Source organism: Podarcis cretensis (genome assembly GCF_951804945.1).
Source record: "Podarcis cretensis genome assembly, chromosome: 7".
Classification (NCBI taxonomy): domain Eukaryota; kingdom Metazoa; phylum Chordata; class Lepidosauria; order Squamata; family Lacertidae; genus Podarcis; species Podarcis cretensis.
The window spans coordinates 29,509,881-29,533,071 of record NC_137176.1 but is presented as its reverse complement, the minus strand read 5'-3'; the positions used below and the strand labels follow the sequence as shown (position 1 = coordinate 29,533,071).

At 42.6% G+C, this 23,191-nt stretch overlaps 1 protein-coding gene across 1 annotated transcript in view; it reads left to right on the top strand.

The window, feature by feature from the left end:
• LOC307219525 (uncharacterized protein) overlaps positions 1-23,191 on the top strand; it is a gene marked incomplete at its 5' end in the record, with an annotated part of 140,584 nt that overhangs the window by 49,675 nt on the left and 67,718 nt on the right. Inside the window, 4 exons of the mRNA XM_079982785.1 lie at positions 985-1,151; positions 1,282-1,345; positions 9,522-9,610; positions 13,197-13,318. Of these exons, the coding sequence (XP_079838911.1) occupies positions 985-1,151; positions 1,282-1,345; positions 9,522-9,610; positions 13,197-13,318 (442 nt within the window). The remainder of the gene's footprint in view (positions 1-984; positions 1,152-1,281; positions 1,346-9,521; positions 9,611-13,196; positions 13,319-23,191) is intronic.

Sequence of the window (23,191 nt, the reverse complement as noted above, 5' to 3'; positions counted from 1 at the left end):
GCGCGGGCGCCACTACTGAGAAGGCCCTCTGGCTGGTTCCCTGTAACCTCACTTCTCCCAGTGAAGGCCCTCGGAGCCATAGCTTTCAACTTTTCCCTTTTCTTGCAAGGAATACTATTTGGAATAAGGGAATTTCCCTTAAAAAAAGGAAAACGTTGACAGCTATGCTCGGAGCTGGACTTCGGTGTCCAGGCTGGAATGTGTCTTGGATTGCAGAACTGACAGAAATAGACTGGTAACATTTGTTATTGTGATCTTGGGCACTTCTGGTGATTTTTTTTTTTTTTTGGTAAAGATGTGTGCATAAAGGTGCAGAAATACCAACTTGCATGCTGAAAATGGGAGAAGGAAGTGGAAGGTGTGAGAGGAGTGACTATGGAAAAGGGAAGACAAGCACAGCAGAGATAAAACCTTCCATCAAGCTCCACCCACTGGAGTGGATGGCAAGTGGCAAGAATAGCAACGATGATCCATGATGGGGGGAAAATGGAAACTATGGAAGCTAATCACATACACAGAAACATTGGATCTGAACAACCCTTTTGTGGGATAAAGCCCCCATGTGGAAACTTCCTATGACATGTCATTGTTTTTTGAGCAATCAAACCAGCCAAAGTGTTCCATTTTAAGGGAAGCACACGCTGCCCATTGCAAATTGAAACAATGCATTCACATCCATGTGTACACACACCTCTTTCGCTTTAGCTGGACCACGCCAGGCTCATCTTTCTCTGGTGTCGTCACTTTTAATGCACCCCATTTGGTTTCAGTGAACAACGTTCTCATCTACTGGAGGGGTAGTAAAAAGCTTTAAACAGTTGCACGGGTCTTTTAATGGTAAATTTGTTTTGACAGAGCTGTTTTGCAAGGGCCTGGGCCATCCCAAAGTGATGGTGGCTGACAGTGCTTTGCTGTTCTCGGAGCGAGGAAACATGTGGAAGGAATTGTTCTTTTACATTTCACAGCTTGTTATTTCCTCCGCAGGGCAACCTTTGACCTCTCCGAGAGATTCTGACACCCATAAGGGAAGTATTCCCACTGTTGAAAAGGAAGTGGGAAAGCAGTTTAATGGTGCAGAAGGTTGGGAACGGTGCGTGTCAAAAGAAACTCGGACGAAAAGAAAGGACCAGCTCTTGAAATGTTTCCAGCAGGTCAGAGCTTTTATCGCTCCAGATAATTTGCTAACACTTTGAAAATAGATTTGCTTTGCATATGTCTTTCGATTATGAAAACACACATCTCCACACCCCCAACGATACCGTCTGTCAATTATTTCACTAGGCAGGCGAAGCCACGGACAAGTTTAAATCAAATGTGAAGGATCAAACAGAGCCCTGCAGAAAAGGTACAGAAAAGACGTGCCGCTCTCTAAAACACTGTGTGTGTGTGTGTGTGTGTGTGTGTGTGTGTGTGTGTGTCTAGGCTCAATGTGTTTGCAATTACAAGGTGTGTGTGGAGTGTACTGACAACATCAGATTAGAGGTGGTGTTTCTACGACATTTTTACACCCCTTTGCATTTTATTTGGCGGTTTATATTTGCAGATCATGATGTCTCCTGCTCTCCCCTTTCTCTCCTCACACCAGTATTATTAGCAGCATCTCTTTGCTAACAGAGGTCTCCTTCCCCACATAGCTTGCCTAATTCATGATCTTAAAATCATTTTGCAGCTCAGATGAACGGAATAAACTCTCATCTTCCAGCAGCCATGGGAAAATACATTTTCAAACTATTGTGCTGTTTCTGTGTGTGTGGATCAGAACACAAATTTGCAGATTACACCACCTAATCCATAAACTGATCCATGCCTTTAGGCTTGTCCTGTACTTATGAGGAGTGGTCTGAGGGCTTCCCTCTGCTAACCTTTTACAGCTGCTTAAAGCAGCTAATACTTCCTCCGTGGCTTAAAAAAATATATGCTCCCAGGAAGTGACACTCCACATTATGATGTATGGTTACTTCCAAGGAGCATTTTTTTTAAAGTTTCTTTTAACTGTGCGACCATGGTGTATTTACTAGCTATGCCAAGTAGCTATAAAGTGTTGAAAGAACGAAAGAAAGAAAGAAAAGCACAACTCAGACCTCCTTGTAACTTTTTTGGGAAGTGAATGAGTGAGGGAAATGAGGGTAAAACCCAGTGGATTTTTGAGGATCCCCCCCCCCAAAAAAAAACAATTCACCCACAAATGGAACAAGACAGAGCTGGTTTTATGCACATACAGTGGTACCTCGGGTTAAGTACTTAATTTGTTCCAGAGGTCTGTTCTTAACCTGAAACTGTTCTTAACCTGAAGACCACTTTAGCTAATGGGGCCTCCCACCACTGCCGCACGATTTCTGTTCTCACCCCGAAGCAAAGTTCTTAACCTGAGGTACTATTTCTGGGTTAGCGGAGTCTGTAACCTGAAGCGTATGTAACCTGAAGCATATGTAACCCGAGGTACCACTGTGCGTGAAATTAGCAAGGGACTGAAATAGGTTGACAACTGATCCACTCCGTACTCCACTGAGCCACCAGACATGGCTTGTGGGCTTCATTCAGGATGTTGGGTCACATTGCTGGTTCTGGGATGGATCTCATGTTCAAAGGGAGCTAAGAGGGGAGTGTGAAGCTTGTATCAGCTGGAAAGGCCCTAGGAGAGATGACATTTATGCTCCCTAGCTGACTTATGAAGCAATTGCTGTGGCAATGCAGCAGGCTTTTCCTTATTCCACTTCCCATTCTATACAACTTCAAGGGGCCTATGGCTTCCAGCATGCAGCCTGCTTCTCTGTGTCTGCTGTATATATAGGATGTAAACATAATTACTTGATAAAACGCCAGAAGCTGCTCCTATCAATAATTCCTTATAGGCAGTGTTTCAAAGGGGTCAGTGACATTTGCTGAAATAACGGAGTTTGCATCCTCCATTTCCCCATGCCTAGATAGATTGTGCATGGGTAGGGTCTTGGGTTCGGGCAGATAATATCATTTTATTTATGTCGCAAAAGAAATTGGTGTCTTGTCATTTCAGTTGCTCTAGCCTGTTTTCTAGAAACTGTTCTCTAATAAGAGCCCGGTGTACACATCACATAACAAAATCCCCACCACAGGAAACAGCAGCAGAAGCAGCAGCAACAATTATTGTTATCATTTTAAAATGTGTGGGTCACCTTGAGCTCCTAGGCGAATTGCAACATACAAAATAGGAAATACAATAAAAACAATCCATAAAAAAAATTACATAAGAACACCAGTGGTTCGTCTGGTGCCTTCATTATATATTTTTAGGTGCCAGGAGAAAAAGTTCTTCAACCAGGTCTTTGGCTGATTAATATTCTGCAGCCTTTTAAATGTGTCTGTGGGAAGGAGGGGGGTATTGTTTTGCTGTTTTGTATTACTTATTTGGGACGCAGGTGGCGCTGTGGGATGCAGGTGGCGCTGTGGGTTAAACCACAGAGCCTAGGACTTGCCGATCAGAGGGCTGGCGGTTCGAATCCCTGTGATGGGGTGAGCTCCCGTTGCTCGGTCCCTGCTCCTGCCAACCTAGCAGTTCGAAAGCACATCAAAGTGCAAGTAGATAAATAGGTACCGCTCTGGCGGGAAGGTAAATGGCGTTTCCGTGCGCTGCTCTGGTTCGCCAGAAGTGACTTAGTCATGCTGGCCACATGACCCTGAAACTGTACGCCAGCTCCCTTGGCCAATAAAGCGAGATGAGCGCCGCAACCCCAGAGTCAGTCACGACTGGACCTAATGGTCAGGGTCCCTTTACCTTTACCTTTATTACTTATTTACTTGTTTTTTATCCTGTATTTTATTCTGTGAACTGCCCTGAGATCTTATGATGATGGACAGTATATAAATCTAATAAATCATAATAATTATGTTTCCCCATCCAAATTACAACTCCAAGAAGCAACATTTAAAAACTGTCAGCAGAAGAAAAATGTTGACTCCAAAGCCCTTAAAAAGTGTCACTGTTAAAACTAATGAAACTGCTAAAAAACCCAAAAAGACTAAGCCGGGGGAGACTTTGCTTGGTACCAAAAAACTGCCACAGAAGGCACCAGGTGAGCTTCCCTGGGGAGAGCATTATGTAGTCAGGGAGCCACAACTGAAAAGGTCCTTTTTCCTCACTACCATCCTCCACTCTTCCAATGGAGGAGGCCTCCTAAGAAAGGCCTCTGTATATGATCTTGATATCTAAGTAGGCTTATATGGGAAGAGGCGTTCCTTCAGGTACTGGGGTCCTGAAGCTGCGTTAGGTTATAGGTTAATGTTAGCACCTGGAATTTGGCTTGGAAATGTACTGGCAGTCAGGGCATGCAAGGACAAGTGTGGAAGGTTGTGAATGCCTGGTCTTTGGTAGTAAATATGCAGCCAGATTCTGCAACTGCTGAACTTTCTGGACCACCTTCAAAGGCAACCTCACATATAAAACATTGCAGTAATCCAGACAGGAGGTTTCCAGAACATAGTTTACTGATGCTAAGATATCCTCATCCAGATAGGGATGTACCTGGGGCACCAGACTAAGGTGGCAAAGTGAATTCCATGCAACATAGGCCACTTTTGCCTCCAGGGACAATGGTGGATATAGCTCCAAATGTGATCATCTCGGGTGAGTGCAGCCCTCTGTATATCCGATCTGGACCAAGGGAACCATCTACAAGCAGCATCTTCATCTTGTTTGGCTTTGGCCTCAGCTTGTTGGCGCTCAACCAGTCCATTTCTGGAGACAGGCACCTGCCTTAGAACATCCACCACTGTATCTGCTGAGGAAAAAAAGGGAGAAATAGAGTTGTGTGTTATCCACATATTGATGACAGCATGCTTCAAACTCCAGATGTCCCCACCCAGCAGGTTCTTGTGGATATTAAATAGGATGGAGAATAAGATTGTCCTCGTGGAACCCCAAGGGACCAAACATAAATCCCCGGCACCATTTTCTGGGGCCAACTGTTCAGGTAAGAATGGAGCCACAGCAAAGCAGTGCCCCAACTCCCAAATTGGATAGCTGTTCCAGAAGGATATATGGGTCAATTGTATCGAAAGACACTGAGATGTCCAGGAGAAAAGTGTCATTCCCTTGTCTCCCATCATACTTCAAGACGTAGTCCCTTAGCTGCATTCTGGAATGTATTCAGAGGACTGTACCATGCCCTTTTACCTGATAATCTGAAATCTGCTTTTAATCTTGTAAAATCAGTGGGTTTAAGAAAATGCAGGAGGCCAAAGAATGTAATGATTTTGGAGCTGATTTACTAAAATAATTACAGCAAAGTGGCAATGTTGGATCTTTTCCCCCCATTGTTTTTCTAAGAAAGCAGAAATATTTATGTTTGGGTATAGTTTATAATTGTCCCTAGACTTGTCAGTGGGATTTTCATTTTAATTACAATTTCTAGTGCAGCTGTTCTACTCCTTCCATCATCTCATAGTTGATAGGGCATCTAATTAGCACTTTATAGCATTTTGCGGTCAATTATAAAATGTTATTAAAAAGAGAGAATGCAGTTTAGCAGAGACGAAATGCGCAATTCTCGTTTTTGTTTTCATGGGGCTAATTTGCTGAGTAGTAGTGTGTATATGAGAGGGAATTTTTACATAGAATTTTACAAGCCACATTTCCTCTCTAGCAACTATGAAAAACTCCTATGATAAAAAAAAAGGTAGTCTGGAGCCGTTAGATGTCTTTCTGATTGCTGGCTCTATTAAAATCTTCTTAAAGTAATAGATAGGTTTAATTCCTCAAGCCAAAGAAAAATTATAGCATCTTAAGTATTTTCCACATTTATTATACTGATGTGCCTGTAGTAAGAACAGAAAGAAAAATCCAAGAAAGAAGCAAAATCTCTTGTATTGCAAGTTTTAAATGTACCAAGCTAAGGTTTACTTAATTAGAACCTTCAGGCAATAAAGGAAGCCTTTTTTAAATTCTGTGAATCTTAATATGCTAAATAATGCAAAGCTTCAACTCTTCAAGCATGAGACACACATCTGGCCGCTTAACATTTAAATTACGTAGGGAGGGGGAGGGGGAGGGGAAGAGAAATCCCTTCCACTTCTGAGGTAATTTTCTTGAAGAAAAGAATGGGAAATGTATTACAACAAAATTTAATTTCATTTCAGATTTTCATTGTGTTTAATTGCACAGCATTTTTTTTTAGAGCATCTCTTTTTTTTATTTATGACACATTTTCTTTTCTCCTCCTGTAATTTTTTTATTGATCTTTAATTTAAGCAGCTCCTCACAGTTTATGGCTGCTGAAGAAGTACATTGTGTTTTACCAGGAAATCTATCTAGAGTTAAAAGTAATGAGCTCAGTGATACAGAAAATAAAGGGAAGAATACAAGCTCAAAAAAACCCTCCACCAACCAAAGCACAACCGCCCACAGGAAAATCATTCAGCAACAGTATATTCAATTTGTTTTCCTCTCCAACGTCTCACTCAGGCAAACCAATCCTTTCTTTCCCCTTTCCCTCTTCATCTCCAGGCTCTCTGTATTTTGTGGAAACTCATATGAGAAATTTAGGTTTACTCAATGAATATGGATTAAACCACAAATACATTTTTAAAAAACATGTATTTGTGGTTGGGAGAGTGATGGAGAAAAGACACTGAAAAGTTTGGGGTGAACAAATGATTAACGGGAAGATGTACAACAACCACTGCAAAACAAATCAGGATGAATTCAGGATCAATGCTGGTTGTCATATAACGTCCCTGCAAACAAATGAGAATGAATGTTGAGTAAAGACCATAGTCTAACCTTCAAGCAAGCATTGTGCAAGCAAATCGGATTATTTATTTATTGCATTTGTACCCCACCTTTTCCTCAAAAGAGCTCAAGGTGGCATACATGGAGTGGCTGGGGCAACAAATATTATTTTTGTCCTCCTCAGTGAATCCCCACAGCTACCCTGTGAGGTAAGTTAGACTGAGAGACAGTAACTGGCCAAAGATCACCCAATGAGCTTCATGTCAAGTGGAGATTTGAACCCTGGTTTCCCAGGTCCTAGTCCAACACTCTAACCAGTACACCACACTGGCTCAATAAATAGGTAATCTGGAAGAGTGCTCCCTCTCTCCCTCTCCCTCTCTCTCTCTCTCTCTCTCTCTCTCCTGTTGCTAGAGAGGCAGAAGCACACAGCAATGCTTACTAACCATGGAAGCTATGTTCTACCTCACTGTCCGAGACATTAGGCCATTGCCCTGATCCAGCACACTCGCCTTAGGTTCTTAAGTTCTCTAAGACCTAGCTCTTTAATTAATATTTTACAGACTGACCTAATTTTCTTTGAAGAAGGAAGGAAGTGTTATAAAATGGTGGCACAACAGCACAGGTGGTGGAGGGGTTTCCCTCCTGTCAGTTGCCGCCGCCACCAGTGTAGTCCAGCAATGGTTGCTCAGTTTCTAAAACAGGAAAAACAAAGCAGGGGGAAGGAAACTCTCAAACAAAAAGGCCCCTTTCCGGGTTCTGACCTGTAGGTTTGCCTTTCAGAACTTGGGAGCCTCCTTTAGAAGTCCTTATTGAGGTAACCCGATGGTGAACAGTAATGGTGGGTGACTACTAGGGCTTTTCTGTTCTGTGGTCACAGTTATGGAAAACTCTCCTCAAGGAAGCTCACCCACCCAAGACGTTTCACTACCTAAGGCAAAGCAGTAACTGGCACCCCCCTTCCAAATCAAGGTGTTAGTACCCATTACCCATCCAATGATTCTGTCACCTGAGGCAATAAATCAATAAATATGACACAGTGGAAATATGGCAATAATAGATTAAATGACTAACAATTGACTGTCATTTCACGATACCCATGATACTTAGATGTGCACTAAGAGCTGCTTATGATGTACATTGAAAGCATCTGCCCAGTGCCGGATTTACATACAGTGGTACCTCGAGTTAAGAACTTAATTCGTTCTGGAGGTCTCTTCTTAACCTGAAACTGTTCTTAACCCGAGGTACCACTTTACCTAATGGGGCCTCCTGCTGCTGCCGTGCTGCCTCCGCACGATTTCTGTTCTCATCCTGAAACAAAGTTCTTAACCTGAGGTACTATTTCTGGGTTAGCAGAGTCTGTAACCTGAAGCATCTGTAACCTGAAGCATATGTAACCCAAGGTACCACTGTATAAGCTAAACAAGGTATAGCTTAGGGCCCCACTCTCTTCGGGGCCCCAAAAAATTTAAAGAAAAAAAGACTGGATATACATTGTCAGGGAACTGCCATCGGAGCCAGAGGGAGAGGGAGGGCTCCAGAGGGATTCCGGAGAGCGTACCGGGAGGGAGAGAAGCAGCCCATCTTCTGGGGAAGGAAATCAGCGTAACACTAGTGGAGAAGGGGGGCAAATAGGGGAATCGGCGAGGTGGCTCCATGACTCCTCGCCGGAGACCAGCGGGGAGAGCACGGGCCCTCCGCTGCCCACACCCTCCCTGCGCAGAAGGCTTCCGCGCAGGGAGAGTAGGCGGAGACTAGGCGTCAAAGAGCTTCTTTGCTGGAAGAAGTTCAAGAAACGCCCACTGACGGATTCTGCCAGCGATTGAGACAGCCACGGGTGAGTGGCTGTCCGGACAGAAAGGGTTCACCCAGGTAACTCAGCCAAGCGTGGTGCCGATTTACGCACGAGCAACCCCTAGAACCATTACATACATGAATAAAAAAATCATTTTAAGTTAGAGCTTAATAATTATTTCACAATTAATATACTTCTTCTTAATTGTATTTCACTATAAATATACTTCTTAATTGCATTTCAGTTCAACAATTACTTTGATAAAATACATATTTTATTATGTGCAAATGGCTTTAGGTCCATAAATTACCATATAGCATATATTCAACACAAAAAACAGTACAATTTGTTTCTGACAAAGGACAGCTGGACATATAAAGGGTCCCATTACCTTCAGTAGCTTAGAGCCTCATCAAATCCGGCCCTGCATCTGCCCTGGGTTCGGTGGGGTAAGGAGAGGGCTAGCCTGCACAGCCTCGCCATTCCCCTCATGTGTACTTTGAATGCATGAGAGGGGAGTTATCTGAGTTCTACTTATTCATCATCAGCAATGTCATGGGCACCAGAAACAAAACAGAAGAGAAACAAAACAGAACAGACACATGAATTTTACTACTGAAATTTGGGTCCCTTGCTAACCCTATGCCTTTGAAAAAGCATCTCATGCAACAGTTGGTTAAGTGCTGCATGTTTCTTCCCAAAACAAGCAACCAGCAAACAAACAAGCAAGCAAGCACATAATTTTGATGGGTTTAATACCTGAATCTGTTTTCTTGCATTTGTTCCAGCTCATGGACATCAGCGATAGTAGGCCGCTGTGCCTGTATTTTTGTTGTTGTCATTACTAGTTTCAGTTTGTGAACATTATAAGCAAGTGATTGAGAATTATACAGGCGGCATACTTGAGGCTAAAGATATAAATCTTAAATTATTTAAAATTTGCTAATGCTAATATGATTATGGAAACAAGTATATTTTCAGCCATTTGAATTACATATTTGTTGTGCTTTCTCTGCTTAGGAAATGAGCCATATCCAATCAACTCTGGTTTGTCTGATAAGAATTGTGATCTGGTCCCAGTGAAGGAAGCTCATGGTATATATAGCAAAGTAAGGATCTATCTATCTTCTTTCTATCTATCATCTATCTATCTATCTATCTATCTATCTATCTATCTATCTATCTATCTCTATCTCTATCTCTATCTATATCTATCTATCTATCATCTATCTATCTATCTATCTATCATCTATCTATCTATCATCTATCTATCTATCTATCTATCTATCTATCTATCTATCTATCTATCATCTATCTATTTATTATCTATCTATCTGCCTATCATCTATATCTACAATTGCCTTATAAATTGCAGTGATTTCAAAAGGCATCCTTGACTTGCAGTGGAGTTTTGGTTTTTTTGTGCATCTGGAGGAAAACTGCTGACATTTTGTGAACTCAGCAATGCCAGTAAAACTTTTTTATGGCTCAGAACACACCTTTTCCCCGCTCTGCCAAAGACTTTGGCTAAATAAATCCCTTAACAGCTCACCAATACCTGCCAATCTTTGAAGTGGTAATTAGCTGGTTATGTTCTTTGCTGAACTTTTATGGTTTATTGAGTATTCTCACTTCTGTTTCTACCTGCTCCCTTCAAAAGGGTGTTTGGGTTTTAGAGTCCATCATACGATGATAGTGAAACTGAGCAATTCTCTTTTGGAAAAGGACCAACCCATCAAAAACCATTTTTAAATTCTTGTACTTTCTTTTTGCATTCCCCTCCCCCCAAAAATCGCTGGAATTTCATCACTAAACAAATACTTGTAGGCATGGTTTTCTTCCTCCTCCTCTTCTTTGGCAATCACTTGTAGTCAAGTAAGATTGTCTTCCATAAACATGGTCTTAACAGTGAGTCTGTACATGACTGTGGAGGCCAATTCTGGATCCACACGTCCTTGCACAGTGTGGACATAGGTTTCCGGGTGGGAGTTGACACGGTGAGGGTTTCCAAAATGTGCCTTCCTCTTAGCTCATTTCTCCTTTTCACCCTGAGTTCATGCTTCTTCAAAGTCTGTAGGCATGGTACCAAACACCTAATATTTAATATGCTACCAGATCAAACACAAGGGGCTAGGGATGACCTGTAAAGTCCTATAAACCTTGGGAAGTTAATATTTGAAGGGCTATCTTCATAAGAACATAAGACAGTCCTGCTGGATCAAGTCAATGGCCCATTTCGTCCAAATCTTGTTCTCAAAATGGCCAACCAGATGCCTATGACAAGCCTGCATGCAGAACCTGATAAGAACACCCCCTTCTTCTCCATTAGGAAAGTTCCATCCAATACAAGTCTCAAACCAACCCATTGCTTGTATGAGCAATAAACCCATTATTTATGATAATGCAGTATTATTTCATGAAGTGAAATAGTTCCAGAGCAATAGTCGTAAGTGGATGTATACTACATTATTTTTCTTCTGTTAGCTGCTCCAGGAATATGATTGAAGGGTGGTATAAACTTGAAATGAATTAATAAGTTGGTCTAAGTTAACTTATTAAATTTGGATTGTTTATATTGGCATTTGTTAGGTACCTCCAGCATTTGGAGAGAAAGCTTCATAAATAAGGATGCACATAGCTAAGCAGTTAAGTGGTGTTTATTTCAATGGGGTTTAAGTGCACCTCATTTTCCCTCTGAGTCATGTCCACTGTACTTTTAAAACAAAACCCAGAAAACAAAAGCACCCTTGCTGGAGGAAAATGTAAGAAGTTACATTTGGAGAAGGAGAGATGTTCAGAGCCTTCTAAGGGACTTCCATGCCTCAGCCTAATTACTGCTATTTTTGTTCTTCTGATGTTTTGTTGGCCTAAAGAGCAATACAGTGACATCTTATTTGATGTTGTTCAGAGCATTGCACTGTGTGTAATTAAGTTATTAACGTATTGTTATTAAAGGGCACAAAGTGCTTATGCCCATGCAATCATTGTGAGAAAGTAAAAGCTTCCTGGAGCCACACCCTCATGCCTTTGACATAAGATCTGGTTCTGAGTCATGTGCATGATCAAACACAACCCAGTGAAGTTCACGTATAATCCGTTTTAATGCCTTTTTGCTTTGCATCTTGAACGCTGTAATTCTGACTCATAAGCTTACAGAGAGTGTGTCAACGCTTTGCACAGGCAACTAGTTTTGAAATCTCAGACTTCTTGTAGACCGGCATGTGCAACACCATGCTGCATTCAGATGACTTTGCCAAAACCTCTGATTGCCGCAGGCTCACATGCTCCCTCACATAGGCGCCAACTCCCTGGGGCCCTGGGTGCTGAGCACCCACAAAATTTCAGTGCTAGGGCCATGCACGCTGCATGGCACCCACAACCCCAGGCACCCACAGTTGCAATACCAAGTTGGCACTCCGGCTCCCTCTTCCCCTCCCCTCTTCCTCTGCAATACAAGGGAAGATACAGGATGAGGTACATCCACTTCTAACCAGAAGCAAACCATAGTTTGCTGTTGCATCTGAACGTAGTAATCTATGGCTCACCCAAACTGTCGGATTATAATGAGAATTTGTTGTTGTTGTTGTTGTTTAGTCGTGTCCGACTCTTCGTGACCCCATGGACCAGAGCACGCCAGGATTAGGATGTGTCATTAACTAGAAGTCCTGTTTTTCTTGTATGTGAATGATATCCCATTGAAGAGGCAAAAAGGGGCAGTAGTAACTTGGAATTCCTAAAACAGGAGTGAGGCTACAAAACCAAGAGTACCTGATAGAGGGTCCCACTTTCCTGTTTACATACCGTCCAGCAGTGGTAGCTTGCATGGGTGTAGCCAGGATTTGGGGGGGGCAGGACTTTTTTCGGGGGGGGGGGGCGAATTGATGCGATTGGTCAGTTAAGTATTTCTATTGTTCTACTTGCTCTAAAGGGAGGCAGCAAATTGTGACAATGCTGTGCTGGTTAGGGCAGAGATGGGGTGAGTTGAGATGGGGGCAGCCCCAAAGGTGCACCTGCAAGGGCACCGCTGCCTAACCAAAGTTCCCCTGGCCTCACTTCTGCCTCACCCCATCCACATGGCAACAAATGCAGCACCGCTGTTGCTGAGAGAACATGACTGCCTCCACTCCCTGCTGCCAAATGAGCCACCACTGTTGTCTAGAACCAACCCCCAAACATTGCTGGACTACAACTCCAGGCAACCTTGAGCATTGCCCATGTTGGCTGGGGGATGATGGGCTTGCAGTTCAAGAATATTAAGACATTATTAACCAACTCCAGGGTTGCAGGTGGTTGCGCTGTGGCCTAGACCAATGCCTAATGGTCTCAGCAATTATGTTATATGCCAGTCGTTTCGCAGAGAAAAATCCAGTTTCATCACTGTGCAAAGCCACTTTGTATCCTATCTGCTCTAAAGATCTATTGCCCGGGCTGAACATTTAGGGTTTTATTCCCCATTTCTTAAGGACCAAGTGACAAATTGGGTGCACTTACAAAGATGAAAGTGTGTGAGTCAATGCTAACCAAATTCCTTTGCTATTTGTGTGTTAAAACCATGGTGCTGCACTGCAGAGTTCGCTAGATAATTTCAAATATATAAAGTAGTTCCCAAACAAGGCCATTCAAACAGGAGTTGTAAAATCTCTAGTGCATTGTTTTGGTCATTTAATCTCCCTTATTTATGACTGTTATTTTTAGACGAGCCAGAATGATCCGAGCAACGTGTGTGGCCAAGGAAGTCCTGGGATCGGATTAGATGAACCAGCTTTCCGTGTAACATCTTATCTGGAGGAGTTAGAGAAACACAGATTCTCCGTATGGTGAGCAAACTGATTTTTCAGTTTGTTTTTGGTTTACTCCTGTAGAACTATGCAAAACATGTTGATTTTTCCCCCTCTTTAGGTCAGGGTGGGGCGGGGGCAATAGAAGCAAAACTATCTAAGGAAACATGACAGTTGAAATAAGTGGTGATTTAGTACCGGGGCTGTTCATTATTTCTGGAATCAGAAAATACATTTCATTTCTTTTGTTGCTGGAAGTGATGCCGTTTGAATCAGCCATAAAAATGAGTTCCTGGCCATTTGTGGTTATTAAAGACCCCTGGGCATTTCTTTTTAAAAGAGTAGCTGCACAAGTAGCTGCTCTAACCACAAGATTCTTGCCAAATCCTTATTTTATATTCTGCCAGCCTTAGTGTTTTGCCTGGAGTTTTCAGTTAGACAAAACATGCTGCCTCCCCCCCCCCTCTCTCTCTCGCCCTCTTTCCTCCTGGCTTCAGAGTTCCTGCTCCACCTTATGAGAAGCATCTTACAAGAACTCCTAGTCTCTTCAAAGCTAACAATTTGTGCAGAAACATTTCCTAGACACTTTTTTTTTATTTAAGAGAGAGAGTGAAAGAGAGGAAAGGACCACTATGAGTAGGTGATGACATGCATAATAATGCCAGCGTAATAAGGTGTGCATATCTATTTCCCCAACCCAAACCCATGTTGCAAATTTCAAAACAGAAGTGACTGAAGTGGCAAAATGCTGCCAGCCCCTTTTTCTGCCTGATTTATTAGATGTGAGGTACATGCTCGCCTTGGCAGTTATGATTTCAAACAATCCCCACTGGCCCCATGTGGAGCACTTAAGAGCACAATTAAGGCTATTGCTTTCGGAATCTGATTATGAAATGATGAGCGGGCAGGAGGAAGTTTAATAAGGAAGTAGGAGTGGGCGAATCTGTCAATTCCTGTTTCTCATTTTGTTCCAATCTTAAATTCAGATCTCCACATTTCTACATCATTATTTGTGATTTTTATCATAAAAAGATCATCCTGAAAATTCTGCAGTATTTTAGTGCAAATTTCTCTTGATATACATAATTTCCCTAATATTTATTTATTTGTGCAAATCCGTTTCCCCTGATAGAATGGATTTTTGTAGACACGACTTGCCTGGAAAACTGCATTGCAAAATTCGGTGTGAATGTCAAAGGATGGCTTTGTTTCAGTTTGCGCATTGAAAGTGCTAATTATGTACATTCACTTTTAAATTCGAATGGGATCAAATCTCTGTTCCATCCCTTATAAGAAGGGATTGATCTTTGCAAATAATATTTGTTTGATAATCAAATATTATTATTTCTTATTTATGTGATTCGCCCTGCCCTTCCCAGCTCTACCACTCTCTTACTTGCTCTACCCTAAATCCCACTGTTTGTCTATTGATAACTGGCCCACCTTAGATTCACCAGCTGCCAGGAAGGTTGCTATCAAATCAAAAATTGGGAACTCTATTCAGTGGCCCACCCATACCCTGCTCCATCTGAGTGGCTTGTTGAATTGTCACTCAGAGCTGTTGCTTATAGAGCAGGAAGTTTCCAGTTCTAGCCCTAGCAGGAAAGCAGGGACCAGTGGCTTTGTGGGGTGGGAATGATAGCTTAGCAAAAGAGCATTGTGCGTGTCACATGTGGAAAGCTGCAGGTTTGGTCCCTGGCATTTCCAGTTACCAAAAGTTTGAGCAGCATGTGATAACCAAATGATTCTCTGTCAAAGACCCTGGGGAGCTACTGCCAGCCAGAGTAGATAATGATGGGCTATATCAGGATTCCTCAAACTTGGCTTTTCAGCTTTTTTTGGACTATAACTCCCATTATCCCTAGTTGCAGGACCAGTGGTCAGGGATGATGGGAACTGTAGTGCAATAACATCTCTGCACCCTAGAGGCAGAGGCTTAGCAAATCAGTGTGTTGCTGCACAAAAATTCTATGCAATGCTGGGTAGCAATGAGATCAACAAAGGGCAGGCTCTAAGCTGTCTATTGTTTATCTTCTTCATTTCTCTGCTCCCGCACTGTCTCCCCAACTTGTCTCTGAAGGGCTGCTCCCTTTCTCTGATCCCAGACCTTCCTCTACTAGTTCTTTAACAATATATTATGTTAGATGATTAGAGACAAAAATAAAAATAAAAAATAATGGGGCTTTAGGTCTAGGAGCTTTTTAGGTTTCCATAAACATCAGAGTTTTAGATACTCTGAGATGCAATCTGAGCAATTTCCTTGATCTTTTACTGGAGCTGGTAAATCATTTATTGGGGTAGCCTTTTTACAAAATCCTGCTTTTAAAAAAAAACCCATAAAGTCTATTTATCATAAAATACTGTACTACCAGCCATCTTCAAAGTGATACATGTACTGCATTAATTATCAGCTAACAATGGCCTTGAAAATGGTTTGGGCTTTTTCAGTATCCTGGCGCCCCATTATCTTTGCCTTGTAAAAAAATAAAATTGAAAATAACATAAAAGTGGAATACAGGAGCCAAGAAGTGTGTATTTTAAGACAGGATTTCCCTGAAACTTTTTTTTTTTTTAGTGATTGCAAAAACTGCTACTCTTATCACTGCCAATATTTGTCTCCATAATGCTATAATTCATAGTATACTTCAATAATATGTGAAGCCCTAAGTGGAGAAGCCTTGAAATCTTTATAAAATGAGTCTGCAAACCGCAAAGGACATACAGGGCCCAATCTATTGCTCATTTACTTCACGGGCACATTGAGCTAGATCTGAAGATGAGCTCAGTGGAGTTCAGGGCTGGTACAACCATCAGGTAGGTGAAGCAACCACCTTGGGTGGCAAGAACCACAGGGGCAGCAGATTCCGGTGTAGATATTTACTCCCCCCTTGTTCCTGGTGTCATTCTTCATACTGCTTTTTGTCCCTAACAGTGAGGAGGGGCACAATTTTGTGGTTTGCCTCAGGTACCAAAATGTCTTGGGCTGCCCCTGGTGGAGTTCCACTCGCAGTGAAGAAGGTGATCTATATCTATATCTAACTATATCTATATCTATATCTATATCTATATCTATATCTATATCTATATCTATATCTATATATCTATATCTATATCTATATCTATATCTATATCTATATCTATATCTATATCTATATCTATATCTATATCTATATATCTATATATCTATATCTATATCTATATCATCTAGCCAATTCTGCTGTCCCTCTGCAACCCCCTGAAAAAGTGCACCAGATGACTGAGGAACTTTCCAGAACAGTGCAGGAGGTGGCTGTGGACAGTGGTGGAGGAAGGGGGTGCGAGGGATGTGGGTGTCATCACTGAGGGGGGGGTGACAAAATGACAAAAATATGAGTTTAAAATAATAATAATAAAAAAATTGGGCTCATGAAACTTTATAGTTCAGTCAACAAATTTAACGAAACGCGGCTGGCATTGGGCGCCACACCACGGGGGCCGGCACTTACTGTGGGGCCTGCAGTGTGCCCGAGCCACACGTCTCTCCTGGGAGTGATATGGTGGTTTGGGCAGCGTGGGACTTGTGCCTGCCCTCCGCCTCTCCAACTGCCCTACAGCTGAGGAAGAGGCGTCGGAGAGGCTCCATGCAGCGCGCCCTGCCCCTGGCTGCAGGATATATGGGCCGCACCTGGCACCCGAGTGTTTAGCTATGCCGCTGGCTGTGGAGGAGGCTGCAGGGGAGTGGGGAGCTGGTGGAAATTGCCGAACTATCCCTATCCTCCAGTGCGGAACCTCTGCTGGGTTCCAGTTCCCTCCATGAGCAGGAGCCCTTATGCTCATGTAGGAGACAAGAGTCTTTGGTGCCCAGAAAGCATTTCATTTGATGACTTCAGAAAACTCTCACCACCTCCGTTTTTTTGCCTAGCAGAAACTCAATTCTTTCCCCATTCTCAGTGATACAGTTTATGTTTAAAAAGTTAAAAATACAGTTCAGCTATGATTGTCCCCTATATTTTCCCGGTCGCAATATTTTTTTTTTGAATTTTGTTCAGTTGTGTTTCTCTTTTATGCTGCCTGTGGCCAATGGGAATTGCCAGCTTGCAGCTCAGTAGCAGGTTGTGGGGGCAGCAAAACTTACCTGACCTCCCATCACTGGTGCAAGAGGGCAGGGAGGTCTGCACAGTGCAAATGCATATACGGCACCTCCTATGGCAAATAGAAGGGGAAGAAATGGAGGCAGTGAGAGATTTTAATTTCTTGGGCTCCATGATCACTGCAGATGGTGACAGCAGTTACGAAATTAAAAGACGCCTGCTTCTTGGGAGAAAAGCAATGACAAACCTAGACAGCATCTTAAAAAGCAGAGACATCACCTTGCCAACAAAGGTCCGTATAGTAAAGCTATGGTTTTCCCAGTAGGGATGTATGGAAGTGAGAACTGGACCATAAAGAAGGCTGATCGCCGAAGAATTGATGCTTTTGAATTATGGTGCTGGAGGAGACTCTTGAGAGTCCCATGGACTGCGAGAAGATCAAACCTATCCATTCTGAAGGAAATCAGCCCTGAGTGCTCACTGGAAGGACAGATTGTGAAGCTGAGGCTTCAATACTTTGGCCACCTCATGAGAAGAGAAGACTCCCTGGAAAAGACCCTGATGTTGGGAAAGATTGAGGGCACAAGGAGAAGGGGACGACGGAGGATGAGATGGTTGGACAGTGTTCTCGAAGCTGCCAGCATGAGTTTGACCAAACTGTGGGAGGCAGGGGAAGACAGGAGTGCCTGGCGTGCTCTGGTCCATGGGATCACGAAGAGTCAGACACGACTAAACGACTAAACAACAACATGGGTGCATTTGCACTGTGCCAACTTTGCTGCAGTCTTACCCCTCTCCCTCTCAATAAGCCACAGTGACATTGGTGATGGTTAGCTCTGCTGACTGCTACTGCCACAACCTCCAGAGGGGTGCCAGGTTGGGGAGGCTGGATTAGCCATTGTCAGTGATGCAGTTCCATTAAACCATAATGTACTCGGCAGTGTATGAAATTAGTCTTAAAACTGGCACTGAAATCACAGTGCTTAAAAACCATCAGGTTTATTTCCACCTGCTTCCCATAGGGGACACATGAATCTGAGAGCTTGAAGGAAAGCAAGAGTTAATTGTAAGCGCCGCAGTGCCGTGGTGACATTGTTTTTAGCAAAAACAATAAACTTTCATTTTTTATAACACACAAGTGATTTGACATTGAAATAAATGCAGATGCTTCTTTGCACAGTGTATTCCCTGTTGTGTTTTCTTAAACACCTTCACATATGGTTTGCCTCATTCTTGTGAAACTGCTTGTTGTTTATGTCATACAAACAGAACAGATTGATTTTACACTGAGTAAGTAGGGAGCAGAATGAATTATCCATTGGAAGCAAATGATTGCCTGTGTGTTCAAAATATTTGAAATTAATCTTGGCTGTTTGAAAAAAAAAATTCTTAGGATTCTTCCTGAGATCTATTTTACATTTTATTTAGGCTATGTGATGTTTTGTTTTCTTCTTTAAAAGGGGAAAAGTTTCAGTGTTTCAGCTTCACTTCTGGCCAATTTGTTACCATTTCTGCAGATGTCCGAATCGTAGGTAAAACTGCCTGAACAAGAATAAGCAGTCAGATTTGGTTTTAGTCTTGTGTAAATGCCTGTAAAGCATGTCACACTCTTAAAGAACTCTTTTTCCTGGCTGTACCTTTGACTCCCCTACAAAATTCATTCATTTTTTCATTCATTCACTTATATCAAATTCTTCCCTTGCCTTAACTTTGCTCCTCACCTCTGTATGCATGTAAACTTTATAGATGGTCTCATGCACAGGATTAAGGTAGTTTTGTCAGCAATCGTAGGTTAGTAGGATAGTGATAAGAATGGTGATGATCACTTTTTCCCCTGGCATGCACACCTAAATTTTCTTTTCCAGAAACTACACAGGACATGTGCCCTGTTCCCTATCTGCTTTATGAAGCTCTCACATGTAAAACACATTTTGATAAAAGAGCTTTTTTTTTTAGAGAAAAAAGGGTGGGAAATAGTGTTTCCCATTGAAAAGGGCCTTATACCACAAGTCCTTTCTGCCCTTAAAATTCCATAAACAAATGGGATTTTTTTTTTTTTTTGCTTACACCAGTTAATGAACATATTCAGGTCTAATGGAGTTTAGTTTATGAGTTGAGTTTCTGCCATATGAACCTGGTTTATGCGCCTCTGTTTAAATAATATGCCTCAATGAACCTGTATATTCTTCTCCTTCTCCTTCAATAAACAAAAAAGGGACACCCCCATTTTTCCATTGAAATGAATACTCTGAGTAGAGGGGGTCTTGGTGAGAACACAAGCAAACTCAGTCTGAGTATCTTACCAAGGCAGTTGGGGAGATGAGGATTGAGATGACCAAAATTTATAGAACTGACTGTCTGTAATCCAACATGACACAACGGATAAGGTTTCAGATATCTTGCAACTGGGAGAGATGGAGGGAGAGTGATTCTGTTGTGCAGGTGCCATATATATAATTTATATGATGAAAGGACACATTTACCAAACTGGAGTTAAAGGAGATCCACAACAAACGAATGGAACTAAGTGCCATAACTATTGTTCATGCTTGTTGCTTAATATGTACACAAAGCATATTAGGAAATAATTTGGTACCTAAAACTTTCTGCAATTCATTCTTCCCTTTGGTGGCTCCCTCCTCCCCATTCAAATTTTAACAAAGAAATATATACACTGAGTCAGCCTCAAACCGCAGTTGAAGTATTGGTGAACATGCTCCAGAGTTACCTAGACTCTCATTCCATTTCAGCTATGGACATTCTTAGGGGCCAGACCCTATGGATTTAAGGGGAGGGTTGTTCCTCAAGTGCATCTATGTGACCATGGAGTAAGGAGCTGACTTAGAGATGGTAGTGTCTGTCCTTAGGATGCCCCAAATGCACAGTCTGTCTTGCCAGTATGACAACAGATCATTTCGTTTACCAAAGCTAGTTCTCTGCAGTTTGTTCATGAATAACTATCCAAATTCAATGACTTCTGGTATCCCTGAAGGTTGACTTCACTCTCTCAGATCCACCAGTTAGCCACAACACTAAGTGGTACACAGCATGACCAATGGCAGATCAAGCCTGTAGGAAGCTGCCATATACCAAGTCAGACCATTGGTCCACCTAGTGCAGTATAGTCTACACCGACGAGTGGCAGCTCTCCAGGGTTTCAGGCAGTGTCCTCACAAAGCCCTACCTGAAGATGCTGGGGATTGAACCTGGGACCTTCATGCAAAGCAGATGCTCTACCACTGAGCTATGGCCCTTCTCCAATTTCCTGAAGTCAGTGGATGGGACTGTAACCATCTTTAGGTGCATGGGATGGGATTAGACCTCACAAGTTCCATGCAAGTAAGTGAATCGTTGTAATGAATAAATTGCTGCGCACCATCCTCAGCTTTTCATCCCCAAATTGGCAACAACTATCTGTTTCAAAGGCCCGCTGAGAGGATGGTTGATATGAGGGTTGTGATGCATTTCATGTGAAACCAAATAAGTGATGAAAATAAACAATAAGGAACAAGAAAAATCATGTTAAGCCCAACATTTCCCTTTTAAGAGAACTACAAACAAAAGTGCTGTAAGGAGCTTCTGGCTCTTATTAAGGGGTACAAGATTAAGCTGCAGCACTGCAAATATTTGGGGAATATTAATTTGCATGTGAGTCAGAGTTGTAGCTCAGAGTCTATTCATTATGAAGAAATCCCATTTACTGTAATAGGATTATTCCAGAGGATATGCTAGTACCTGTAGAATCATAGAACAACAGAGATGAAAGAGGCTTCAAAGTCATTTATTCCAGCTTGAGGGAGGTTTCTATTAGTACAAACATTCCTATCGGTTCAATATCATCCAGATGTTCTGTAATGTCCCATTTCACCCAGGTTAGTATGAGCTGTAAGAAGAGAGACCACGAGGAGCATGGGGCTGATATCACCGCTCAACAGCAGATCACACAGTTTGTATGCAGATGGCTCCTGGCATCTCTATTCAGAAAGAACACAGATAGTAGAATTGGCTAGGCTGTCTACATGAGATCTTGGAGACCTACAGAGAAGACAGCTAGATGAACCAATGGCCTGATTCAGTATAAGGGAATTTCATATATTCATGAATGCTAGAAGTGCCTCCAGGACAAGTGTCTTAGAATTCACTTCCCACCAACCACCCAGACAATAGCCAATGGTCAGTTCAAGCAAGCAAGCAAACATTCACATGCTACAATGGAAGGTGAGAAGACCCCCCAAAATCATCAAAGAGAACCCCTTCTTCATCTTAAATATGGCAGTGTGTTGGCAAAGAATAGGGATCCATCAAACTGTGCTCCCCCACCAAACGGCCCCCTTGTGGTGCAGCGGGTCAGTTCACCTGCCAGTTAACCAGAAAGTTGGTGGTTCGAACCCACACAGGGACAGTTGTGGACAGGATTCCTACATTTCAGGGTGTTGGACCAGAGGACCCCTGGGGTAGGGATCCAGCTCTACCATTCTATGATTCCAAGGGATGTGCTTTTGTACATTATCTTTAGTACATCTCATACAACACCATCAGCACTCAGAGCCATCTAAATAATCCTGCAGGATCAAGAAACACCTTAGGGGCTTCTAGCTTTTTTTGTTGTACACCATCCCTACAGGATGATGGGCATTTCCTGAGACCAGTTGCTCTGGGCTGTGGGTCCTGTGGGCTGGATATGGAACATCTACCTGATCAGAATTGTGGACCCTCAGGAGGGAAGGGGCTTCCCTACAATCCTTAATTGTATGTCATGCGTGTGGCTTTTTGGATGGAGTCCGGCACGCTTCCCTGTGCCCCACTGGACTCCTGTGGATAGCTCTCCGTCAGCTTCCTGTAGCAGAGTCGTCGCAGCGGTAGAAAACTGTTGCAGTGTGTGTGTAATAAATCAGACTGCATGCAAGCGTTCTTGCTTATCTCTAACAGTCTTTAATCGTGTAGAAAAAACATCATAAATCAGCCCGGCGAGAGAGCGCACATCTTGCTGCCTCGCCGCAAAAGCGAAAGAAAAAAAGACACAGAGAAACACTCCCCTCTGCGAACATGGCCACGCCTCAGAATGTGAGACGTCACTCAGAACTGTTTAACCCCGTAAGTTCTTATTCTCTTCACAATGCGTAAACGGGCAATAATGTATCATGTCCCTCACCCTGGGCAGGGGGATTGGTTCTTGAAGTGCAGGTCAACGGATTTCCTTTACATTAGCTACCCATCCCATATTGTTATTTCCCCCTCTGCAGAGAGTCTTGCAATTCCTAAATATGCCCCAAGTTCAACCCATACCTCACTCCTTTTGTCTTTATTTTCAGTTCTGGTCCAAAACTGATCTTGGAACATCTGACTACTTGGGGTTAGCAGGGAGCAGGAAATGTTGTTGTTGTTTTTGGTCTTTGCAGATCATCTTGAAATGGCTCTGGCAGGCAGAAGAGAATCTGGGAAGAGGGAAAGAGGATAGGCAAATGGATTATATGTACAGGATGTGTTTAAAGGCCTGCTTGTTCAATTGTGAATAAAACTATACTTTATCTGTCTCTTGATTTAACAGGAAGCCCTGTAAACTGGGAATTTGCAGCAGTTGTTCACGAATGTTACAGAGGTGTGAATTACATTCTCTAGCTGAGCTTTAAAGAGACGAGGGAGCGCACTGGTGTGATTTAGGCAGGCGGCCGGTCAGGGGGCGGAGGAGGCTCCTAGTGCTCATTCCTAGATCTTGCCCACTTTTGATTTTTAGTTTTCCACTGAGGTATAATGATTGAAAACACTCTGTGCAGTTTGCTTTTGCAGGATTTAGCTTGGCCACGTGAGAGACAAAATCCTCTGGTTCAATCATCCTTGCTTG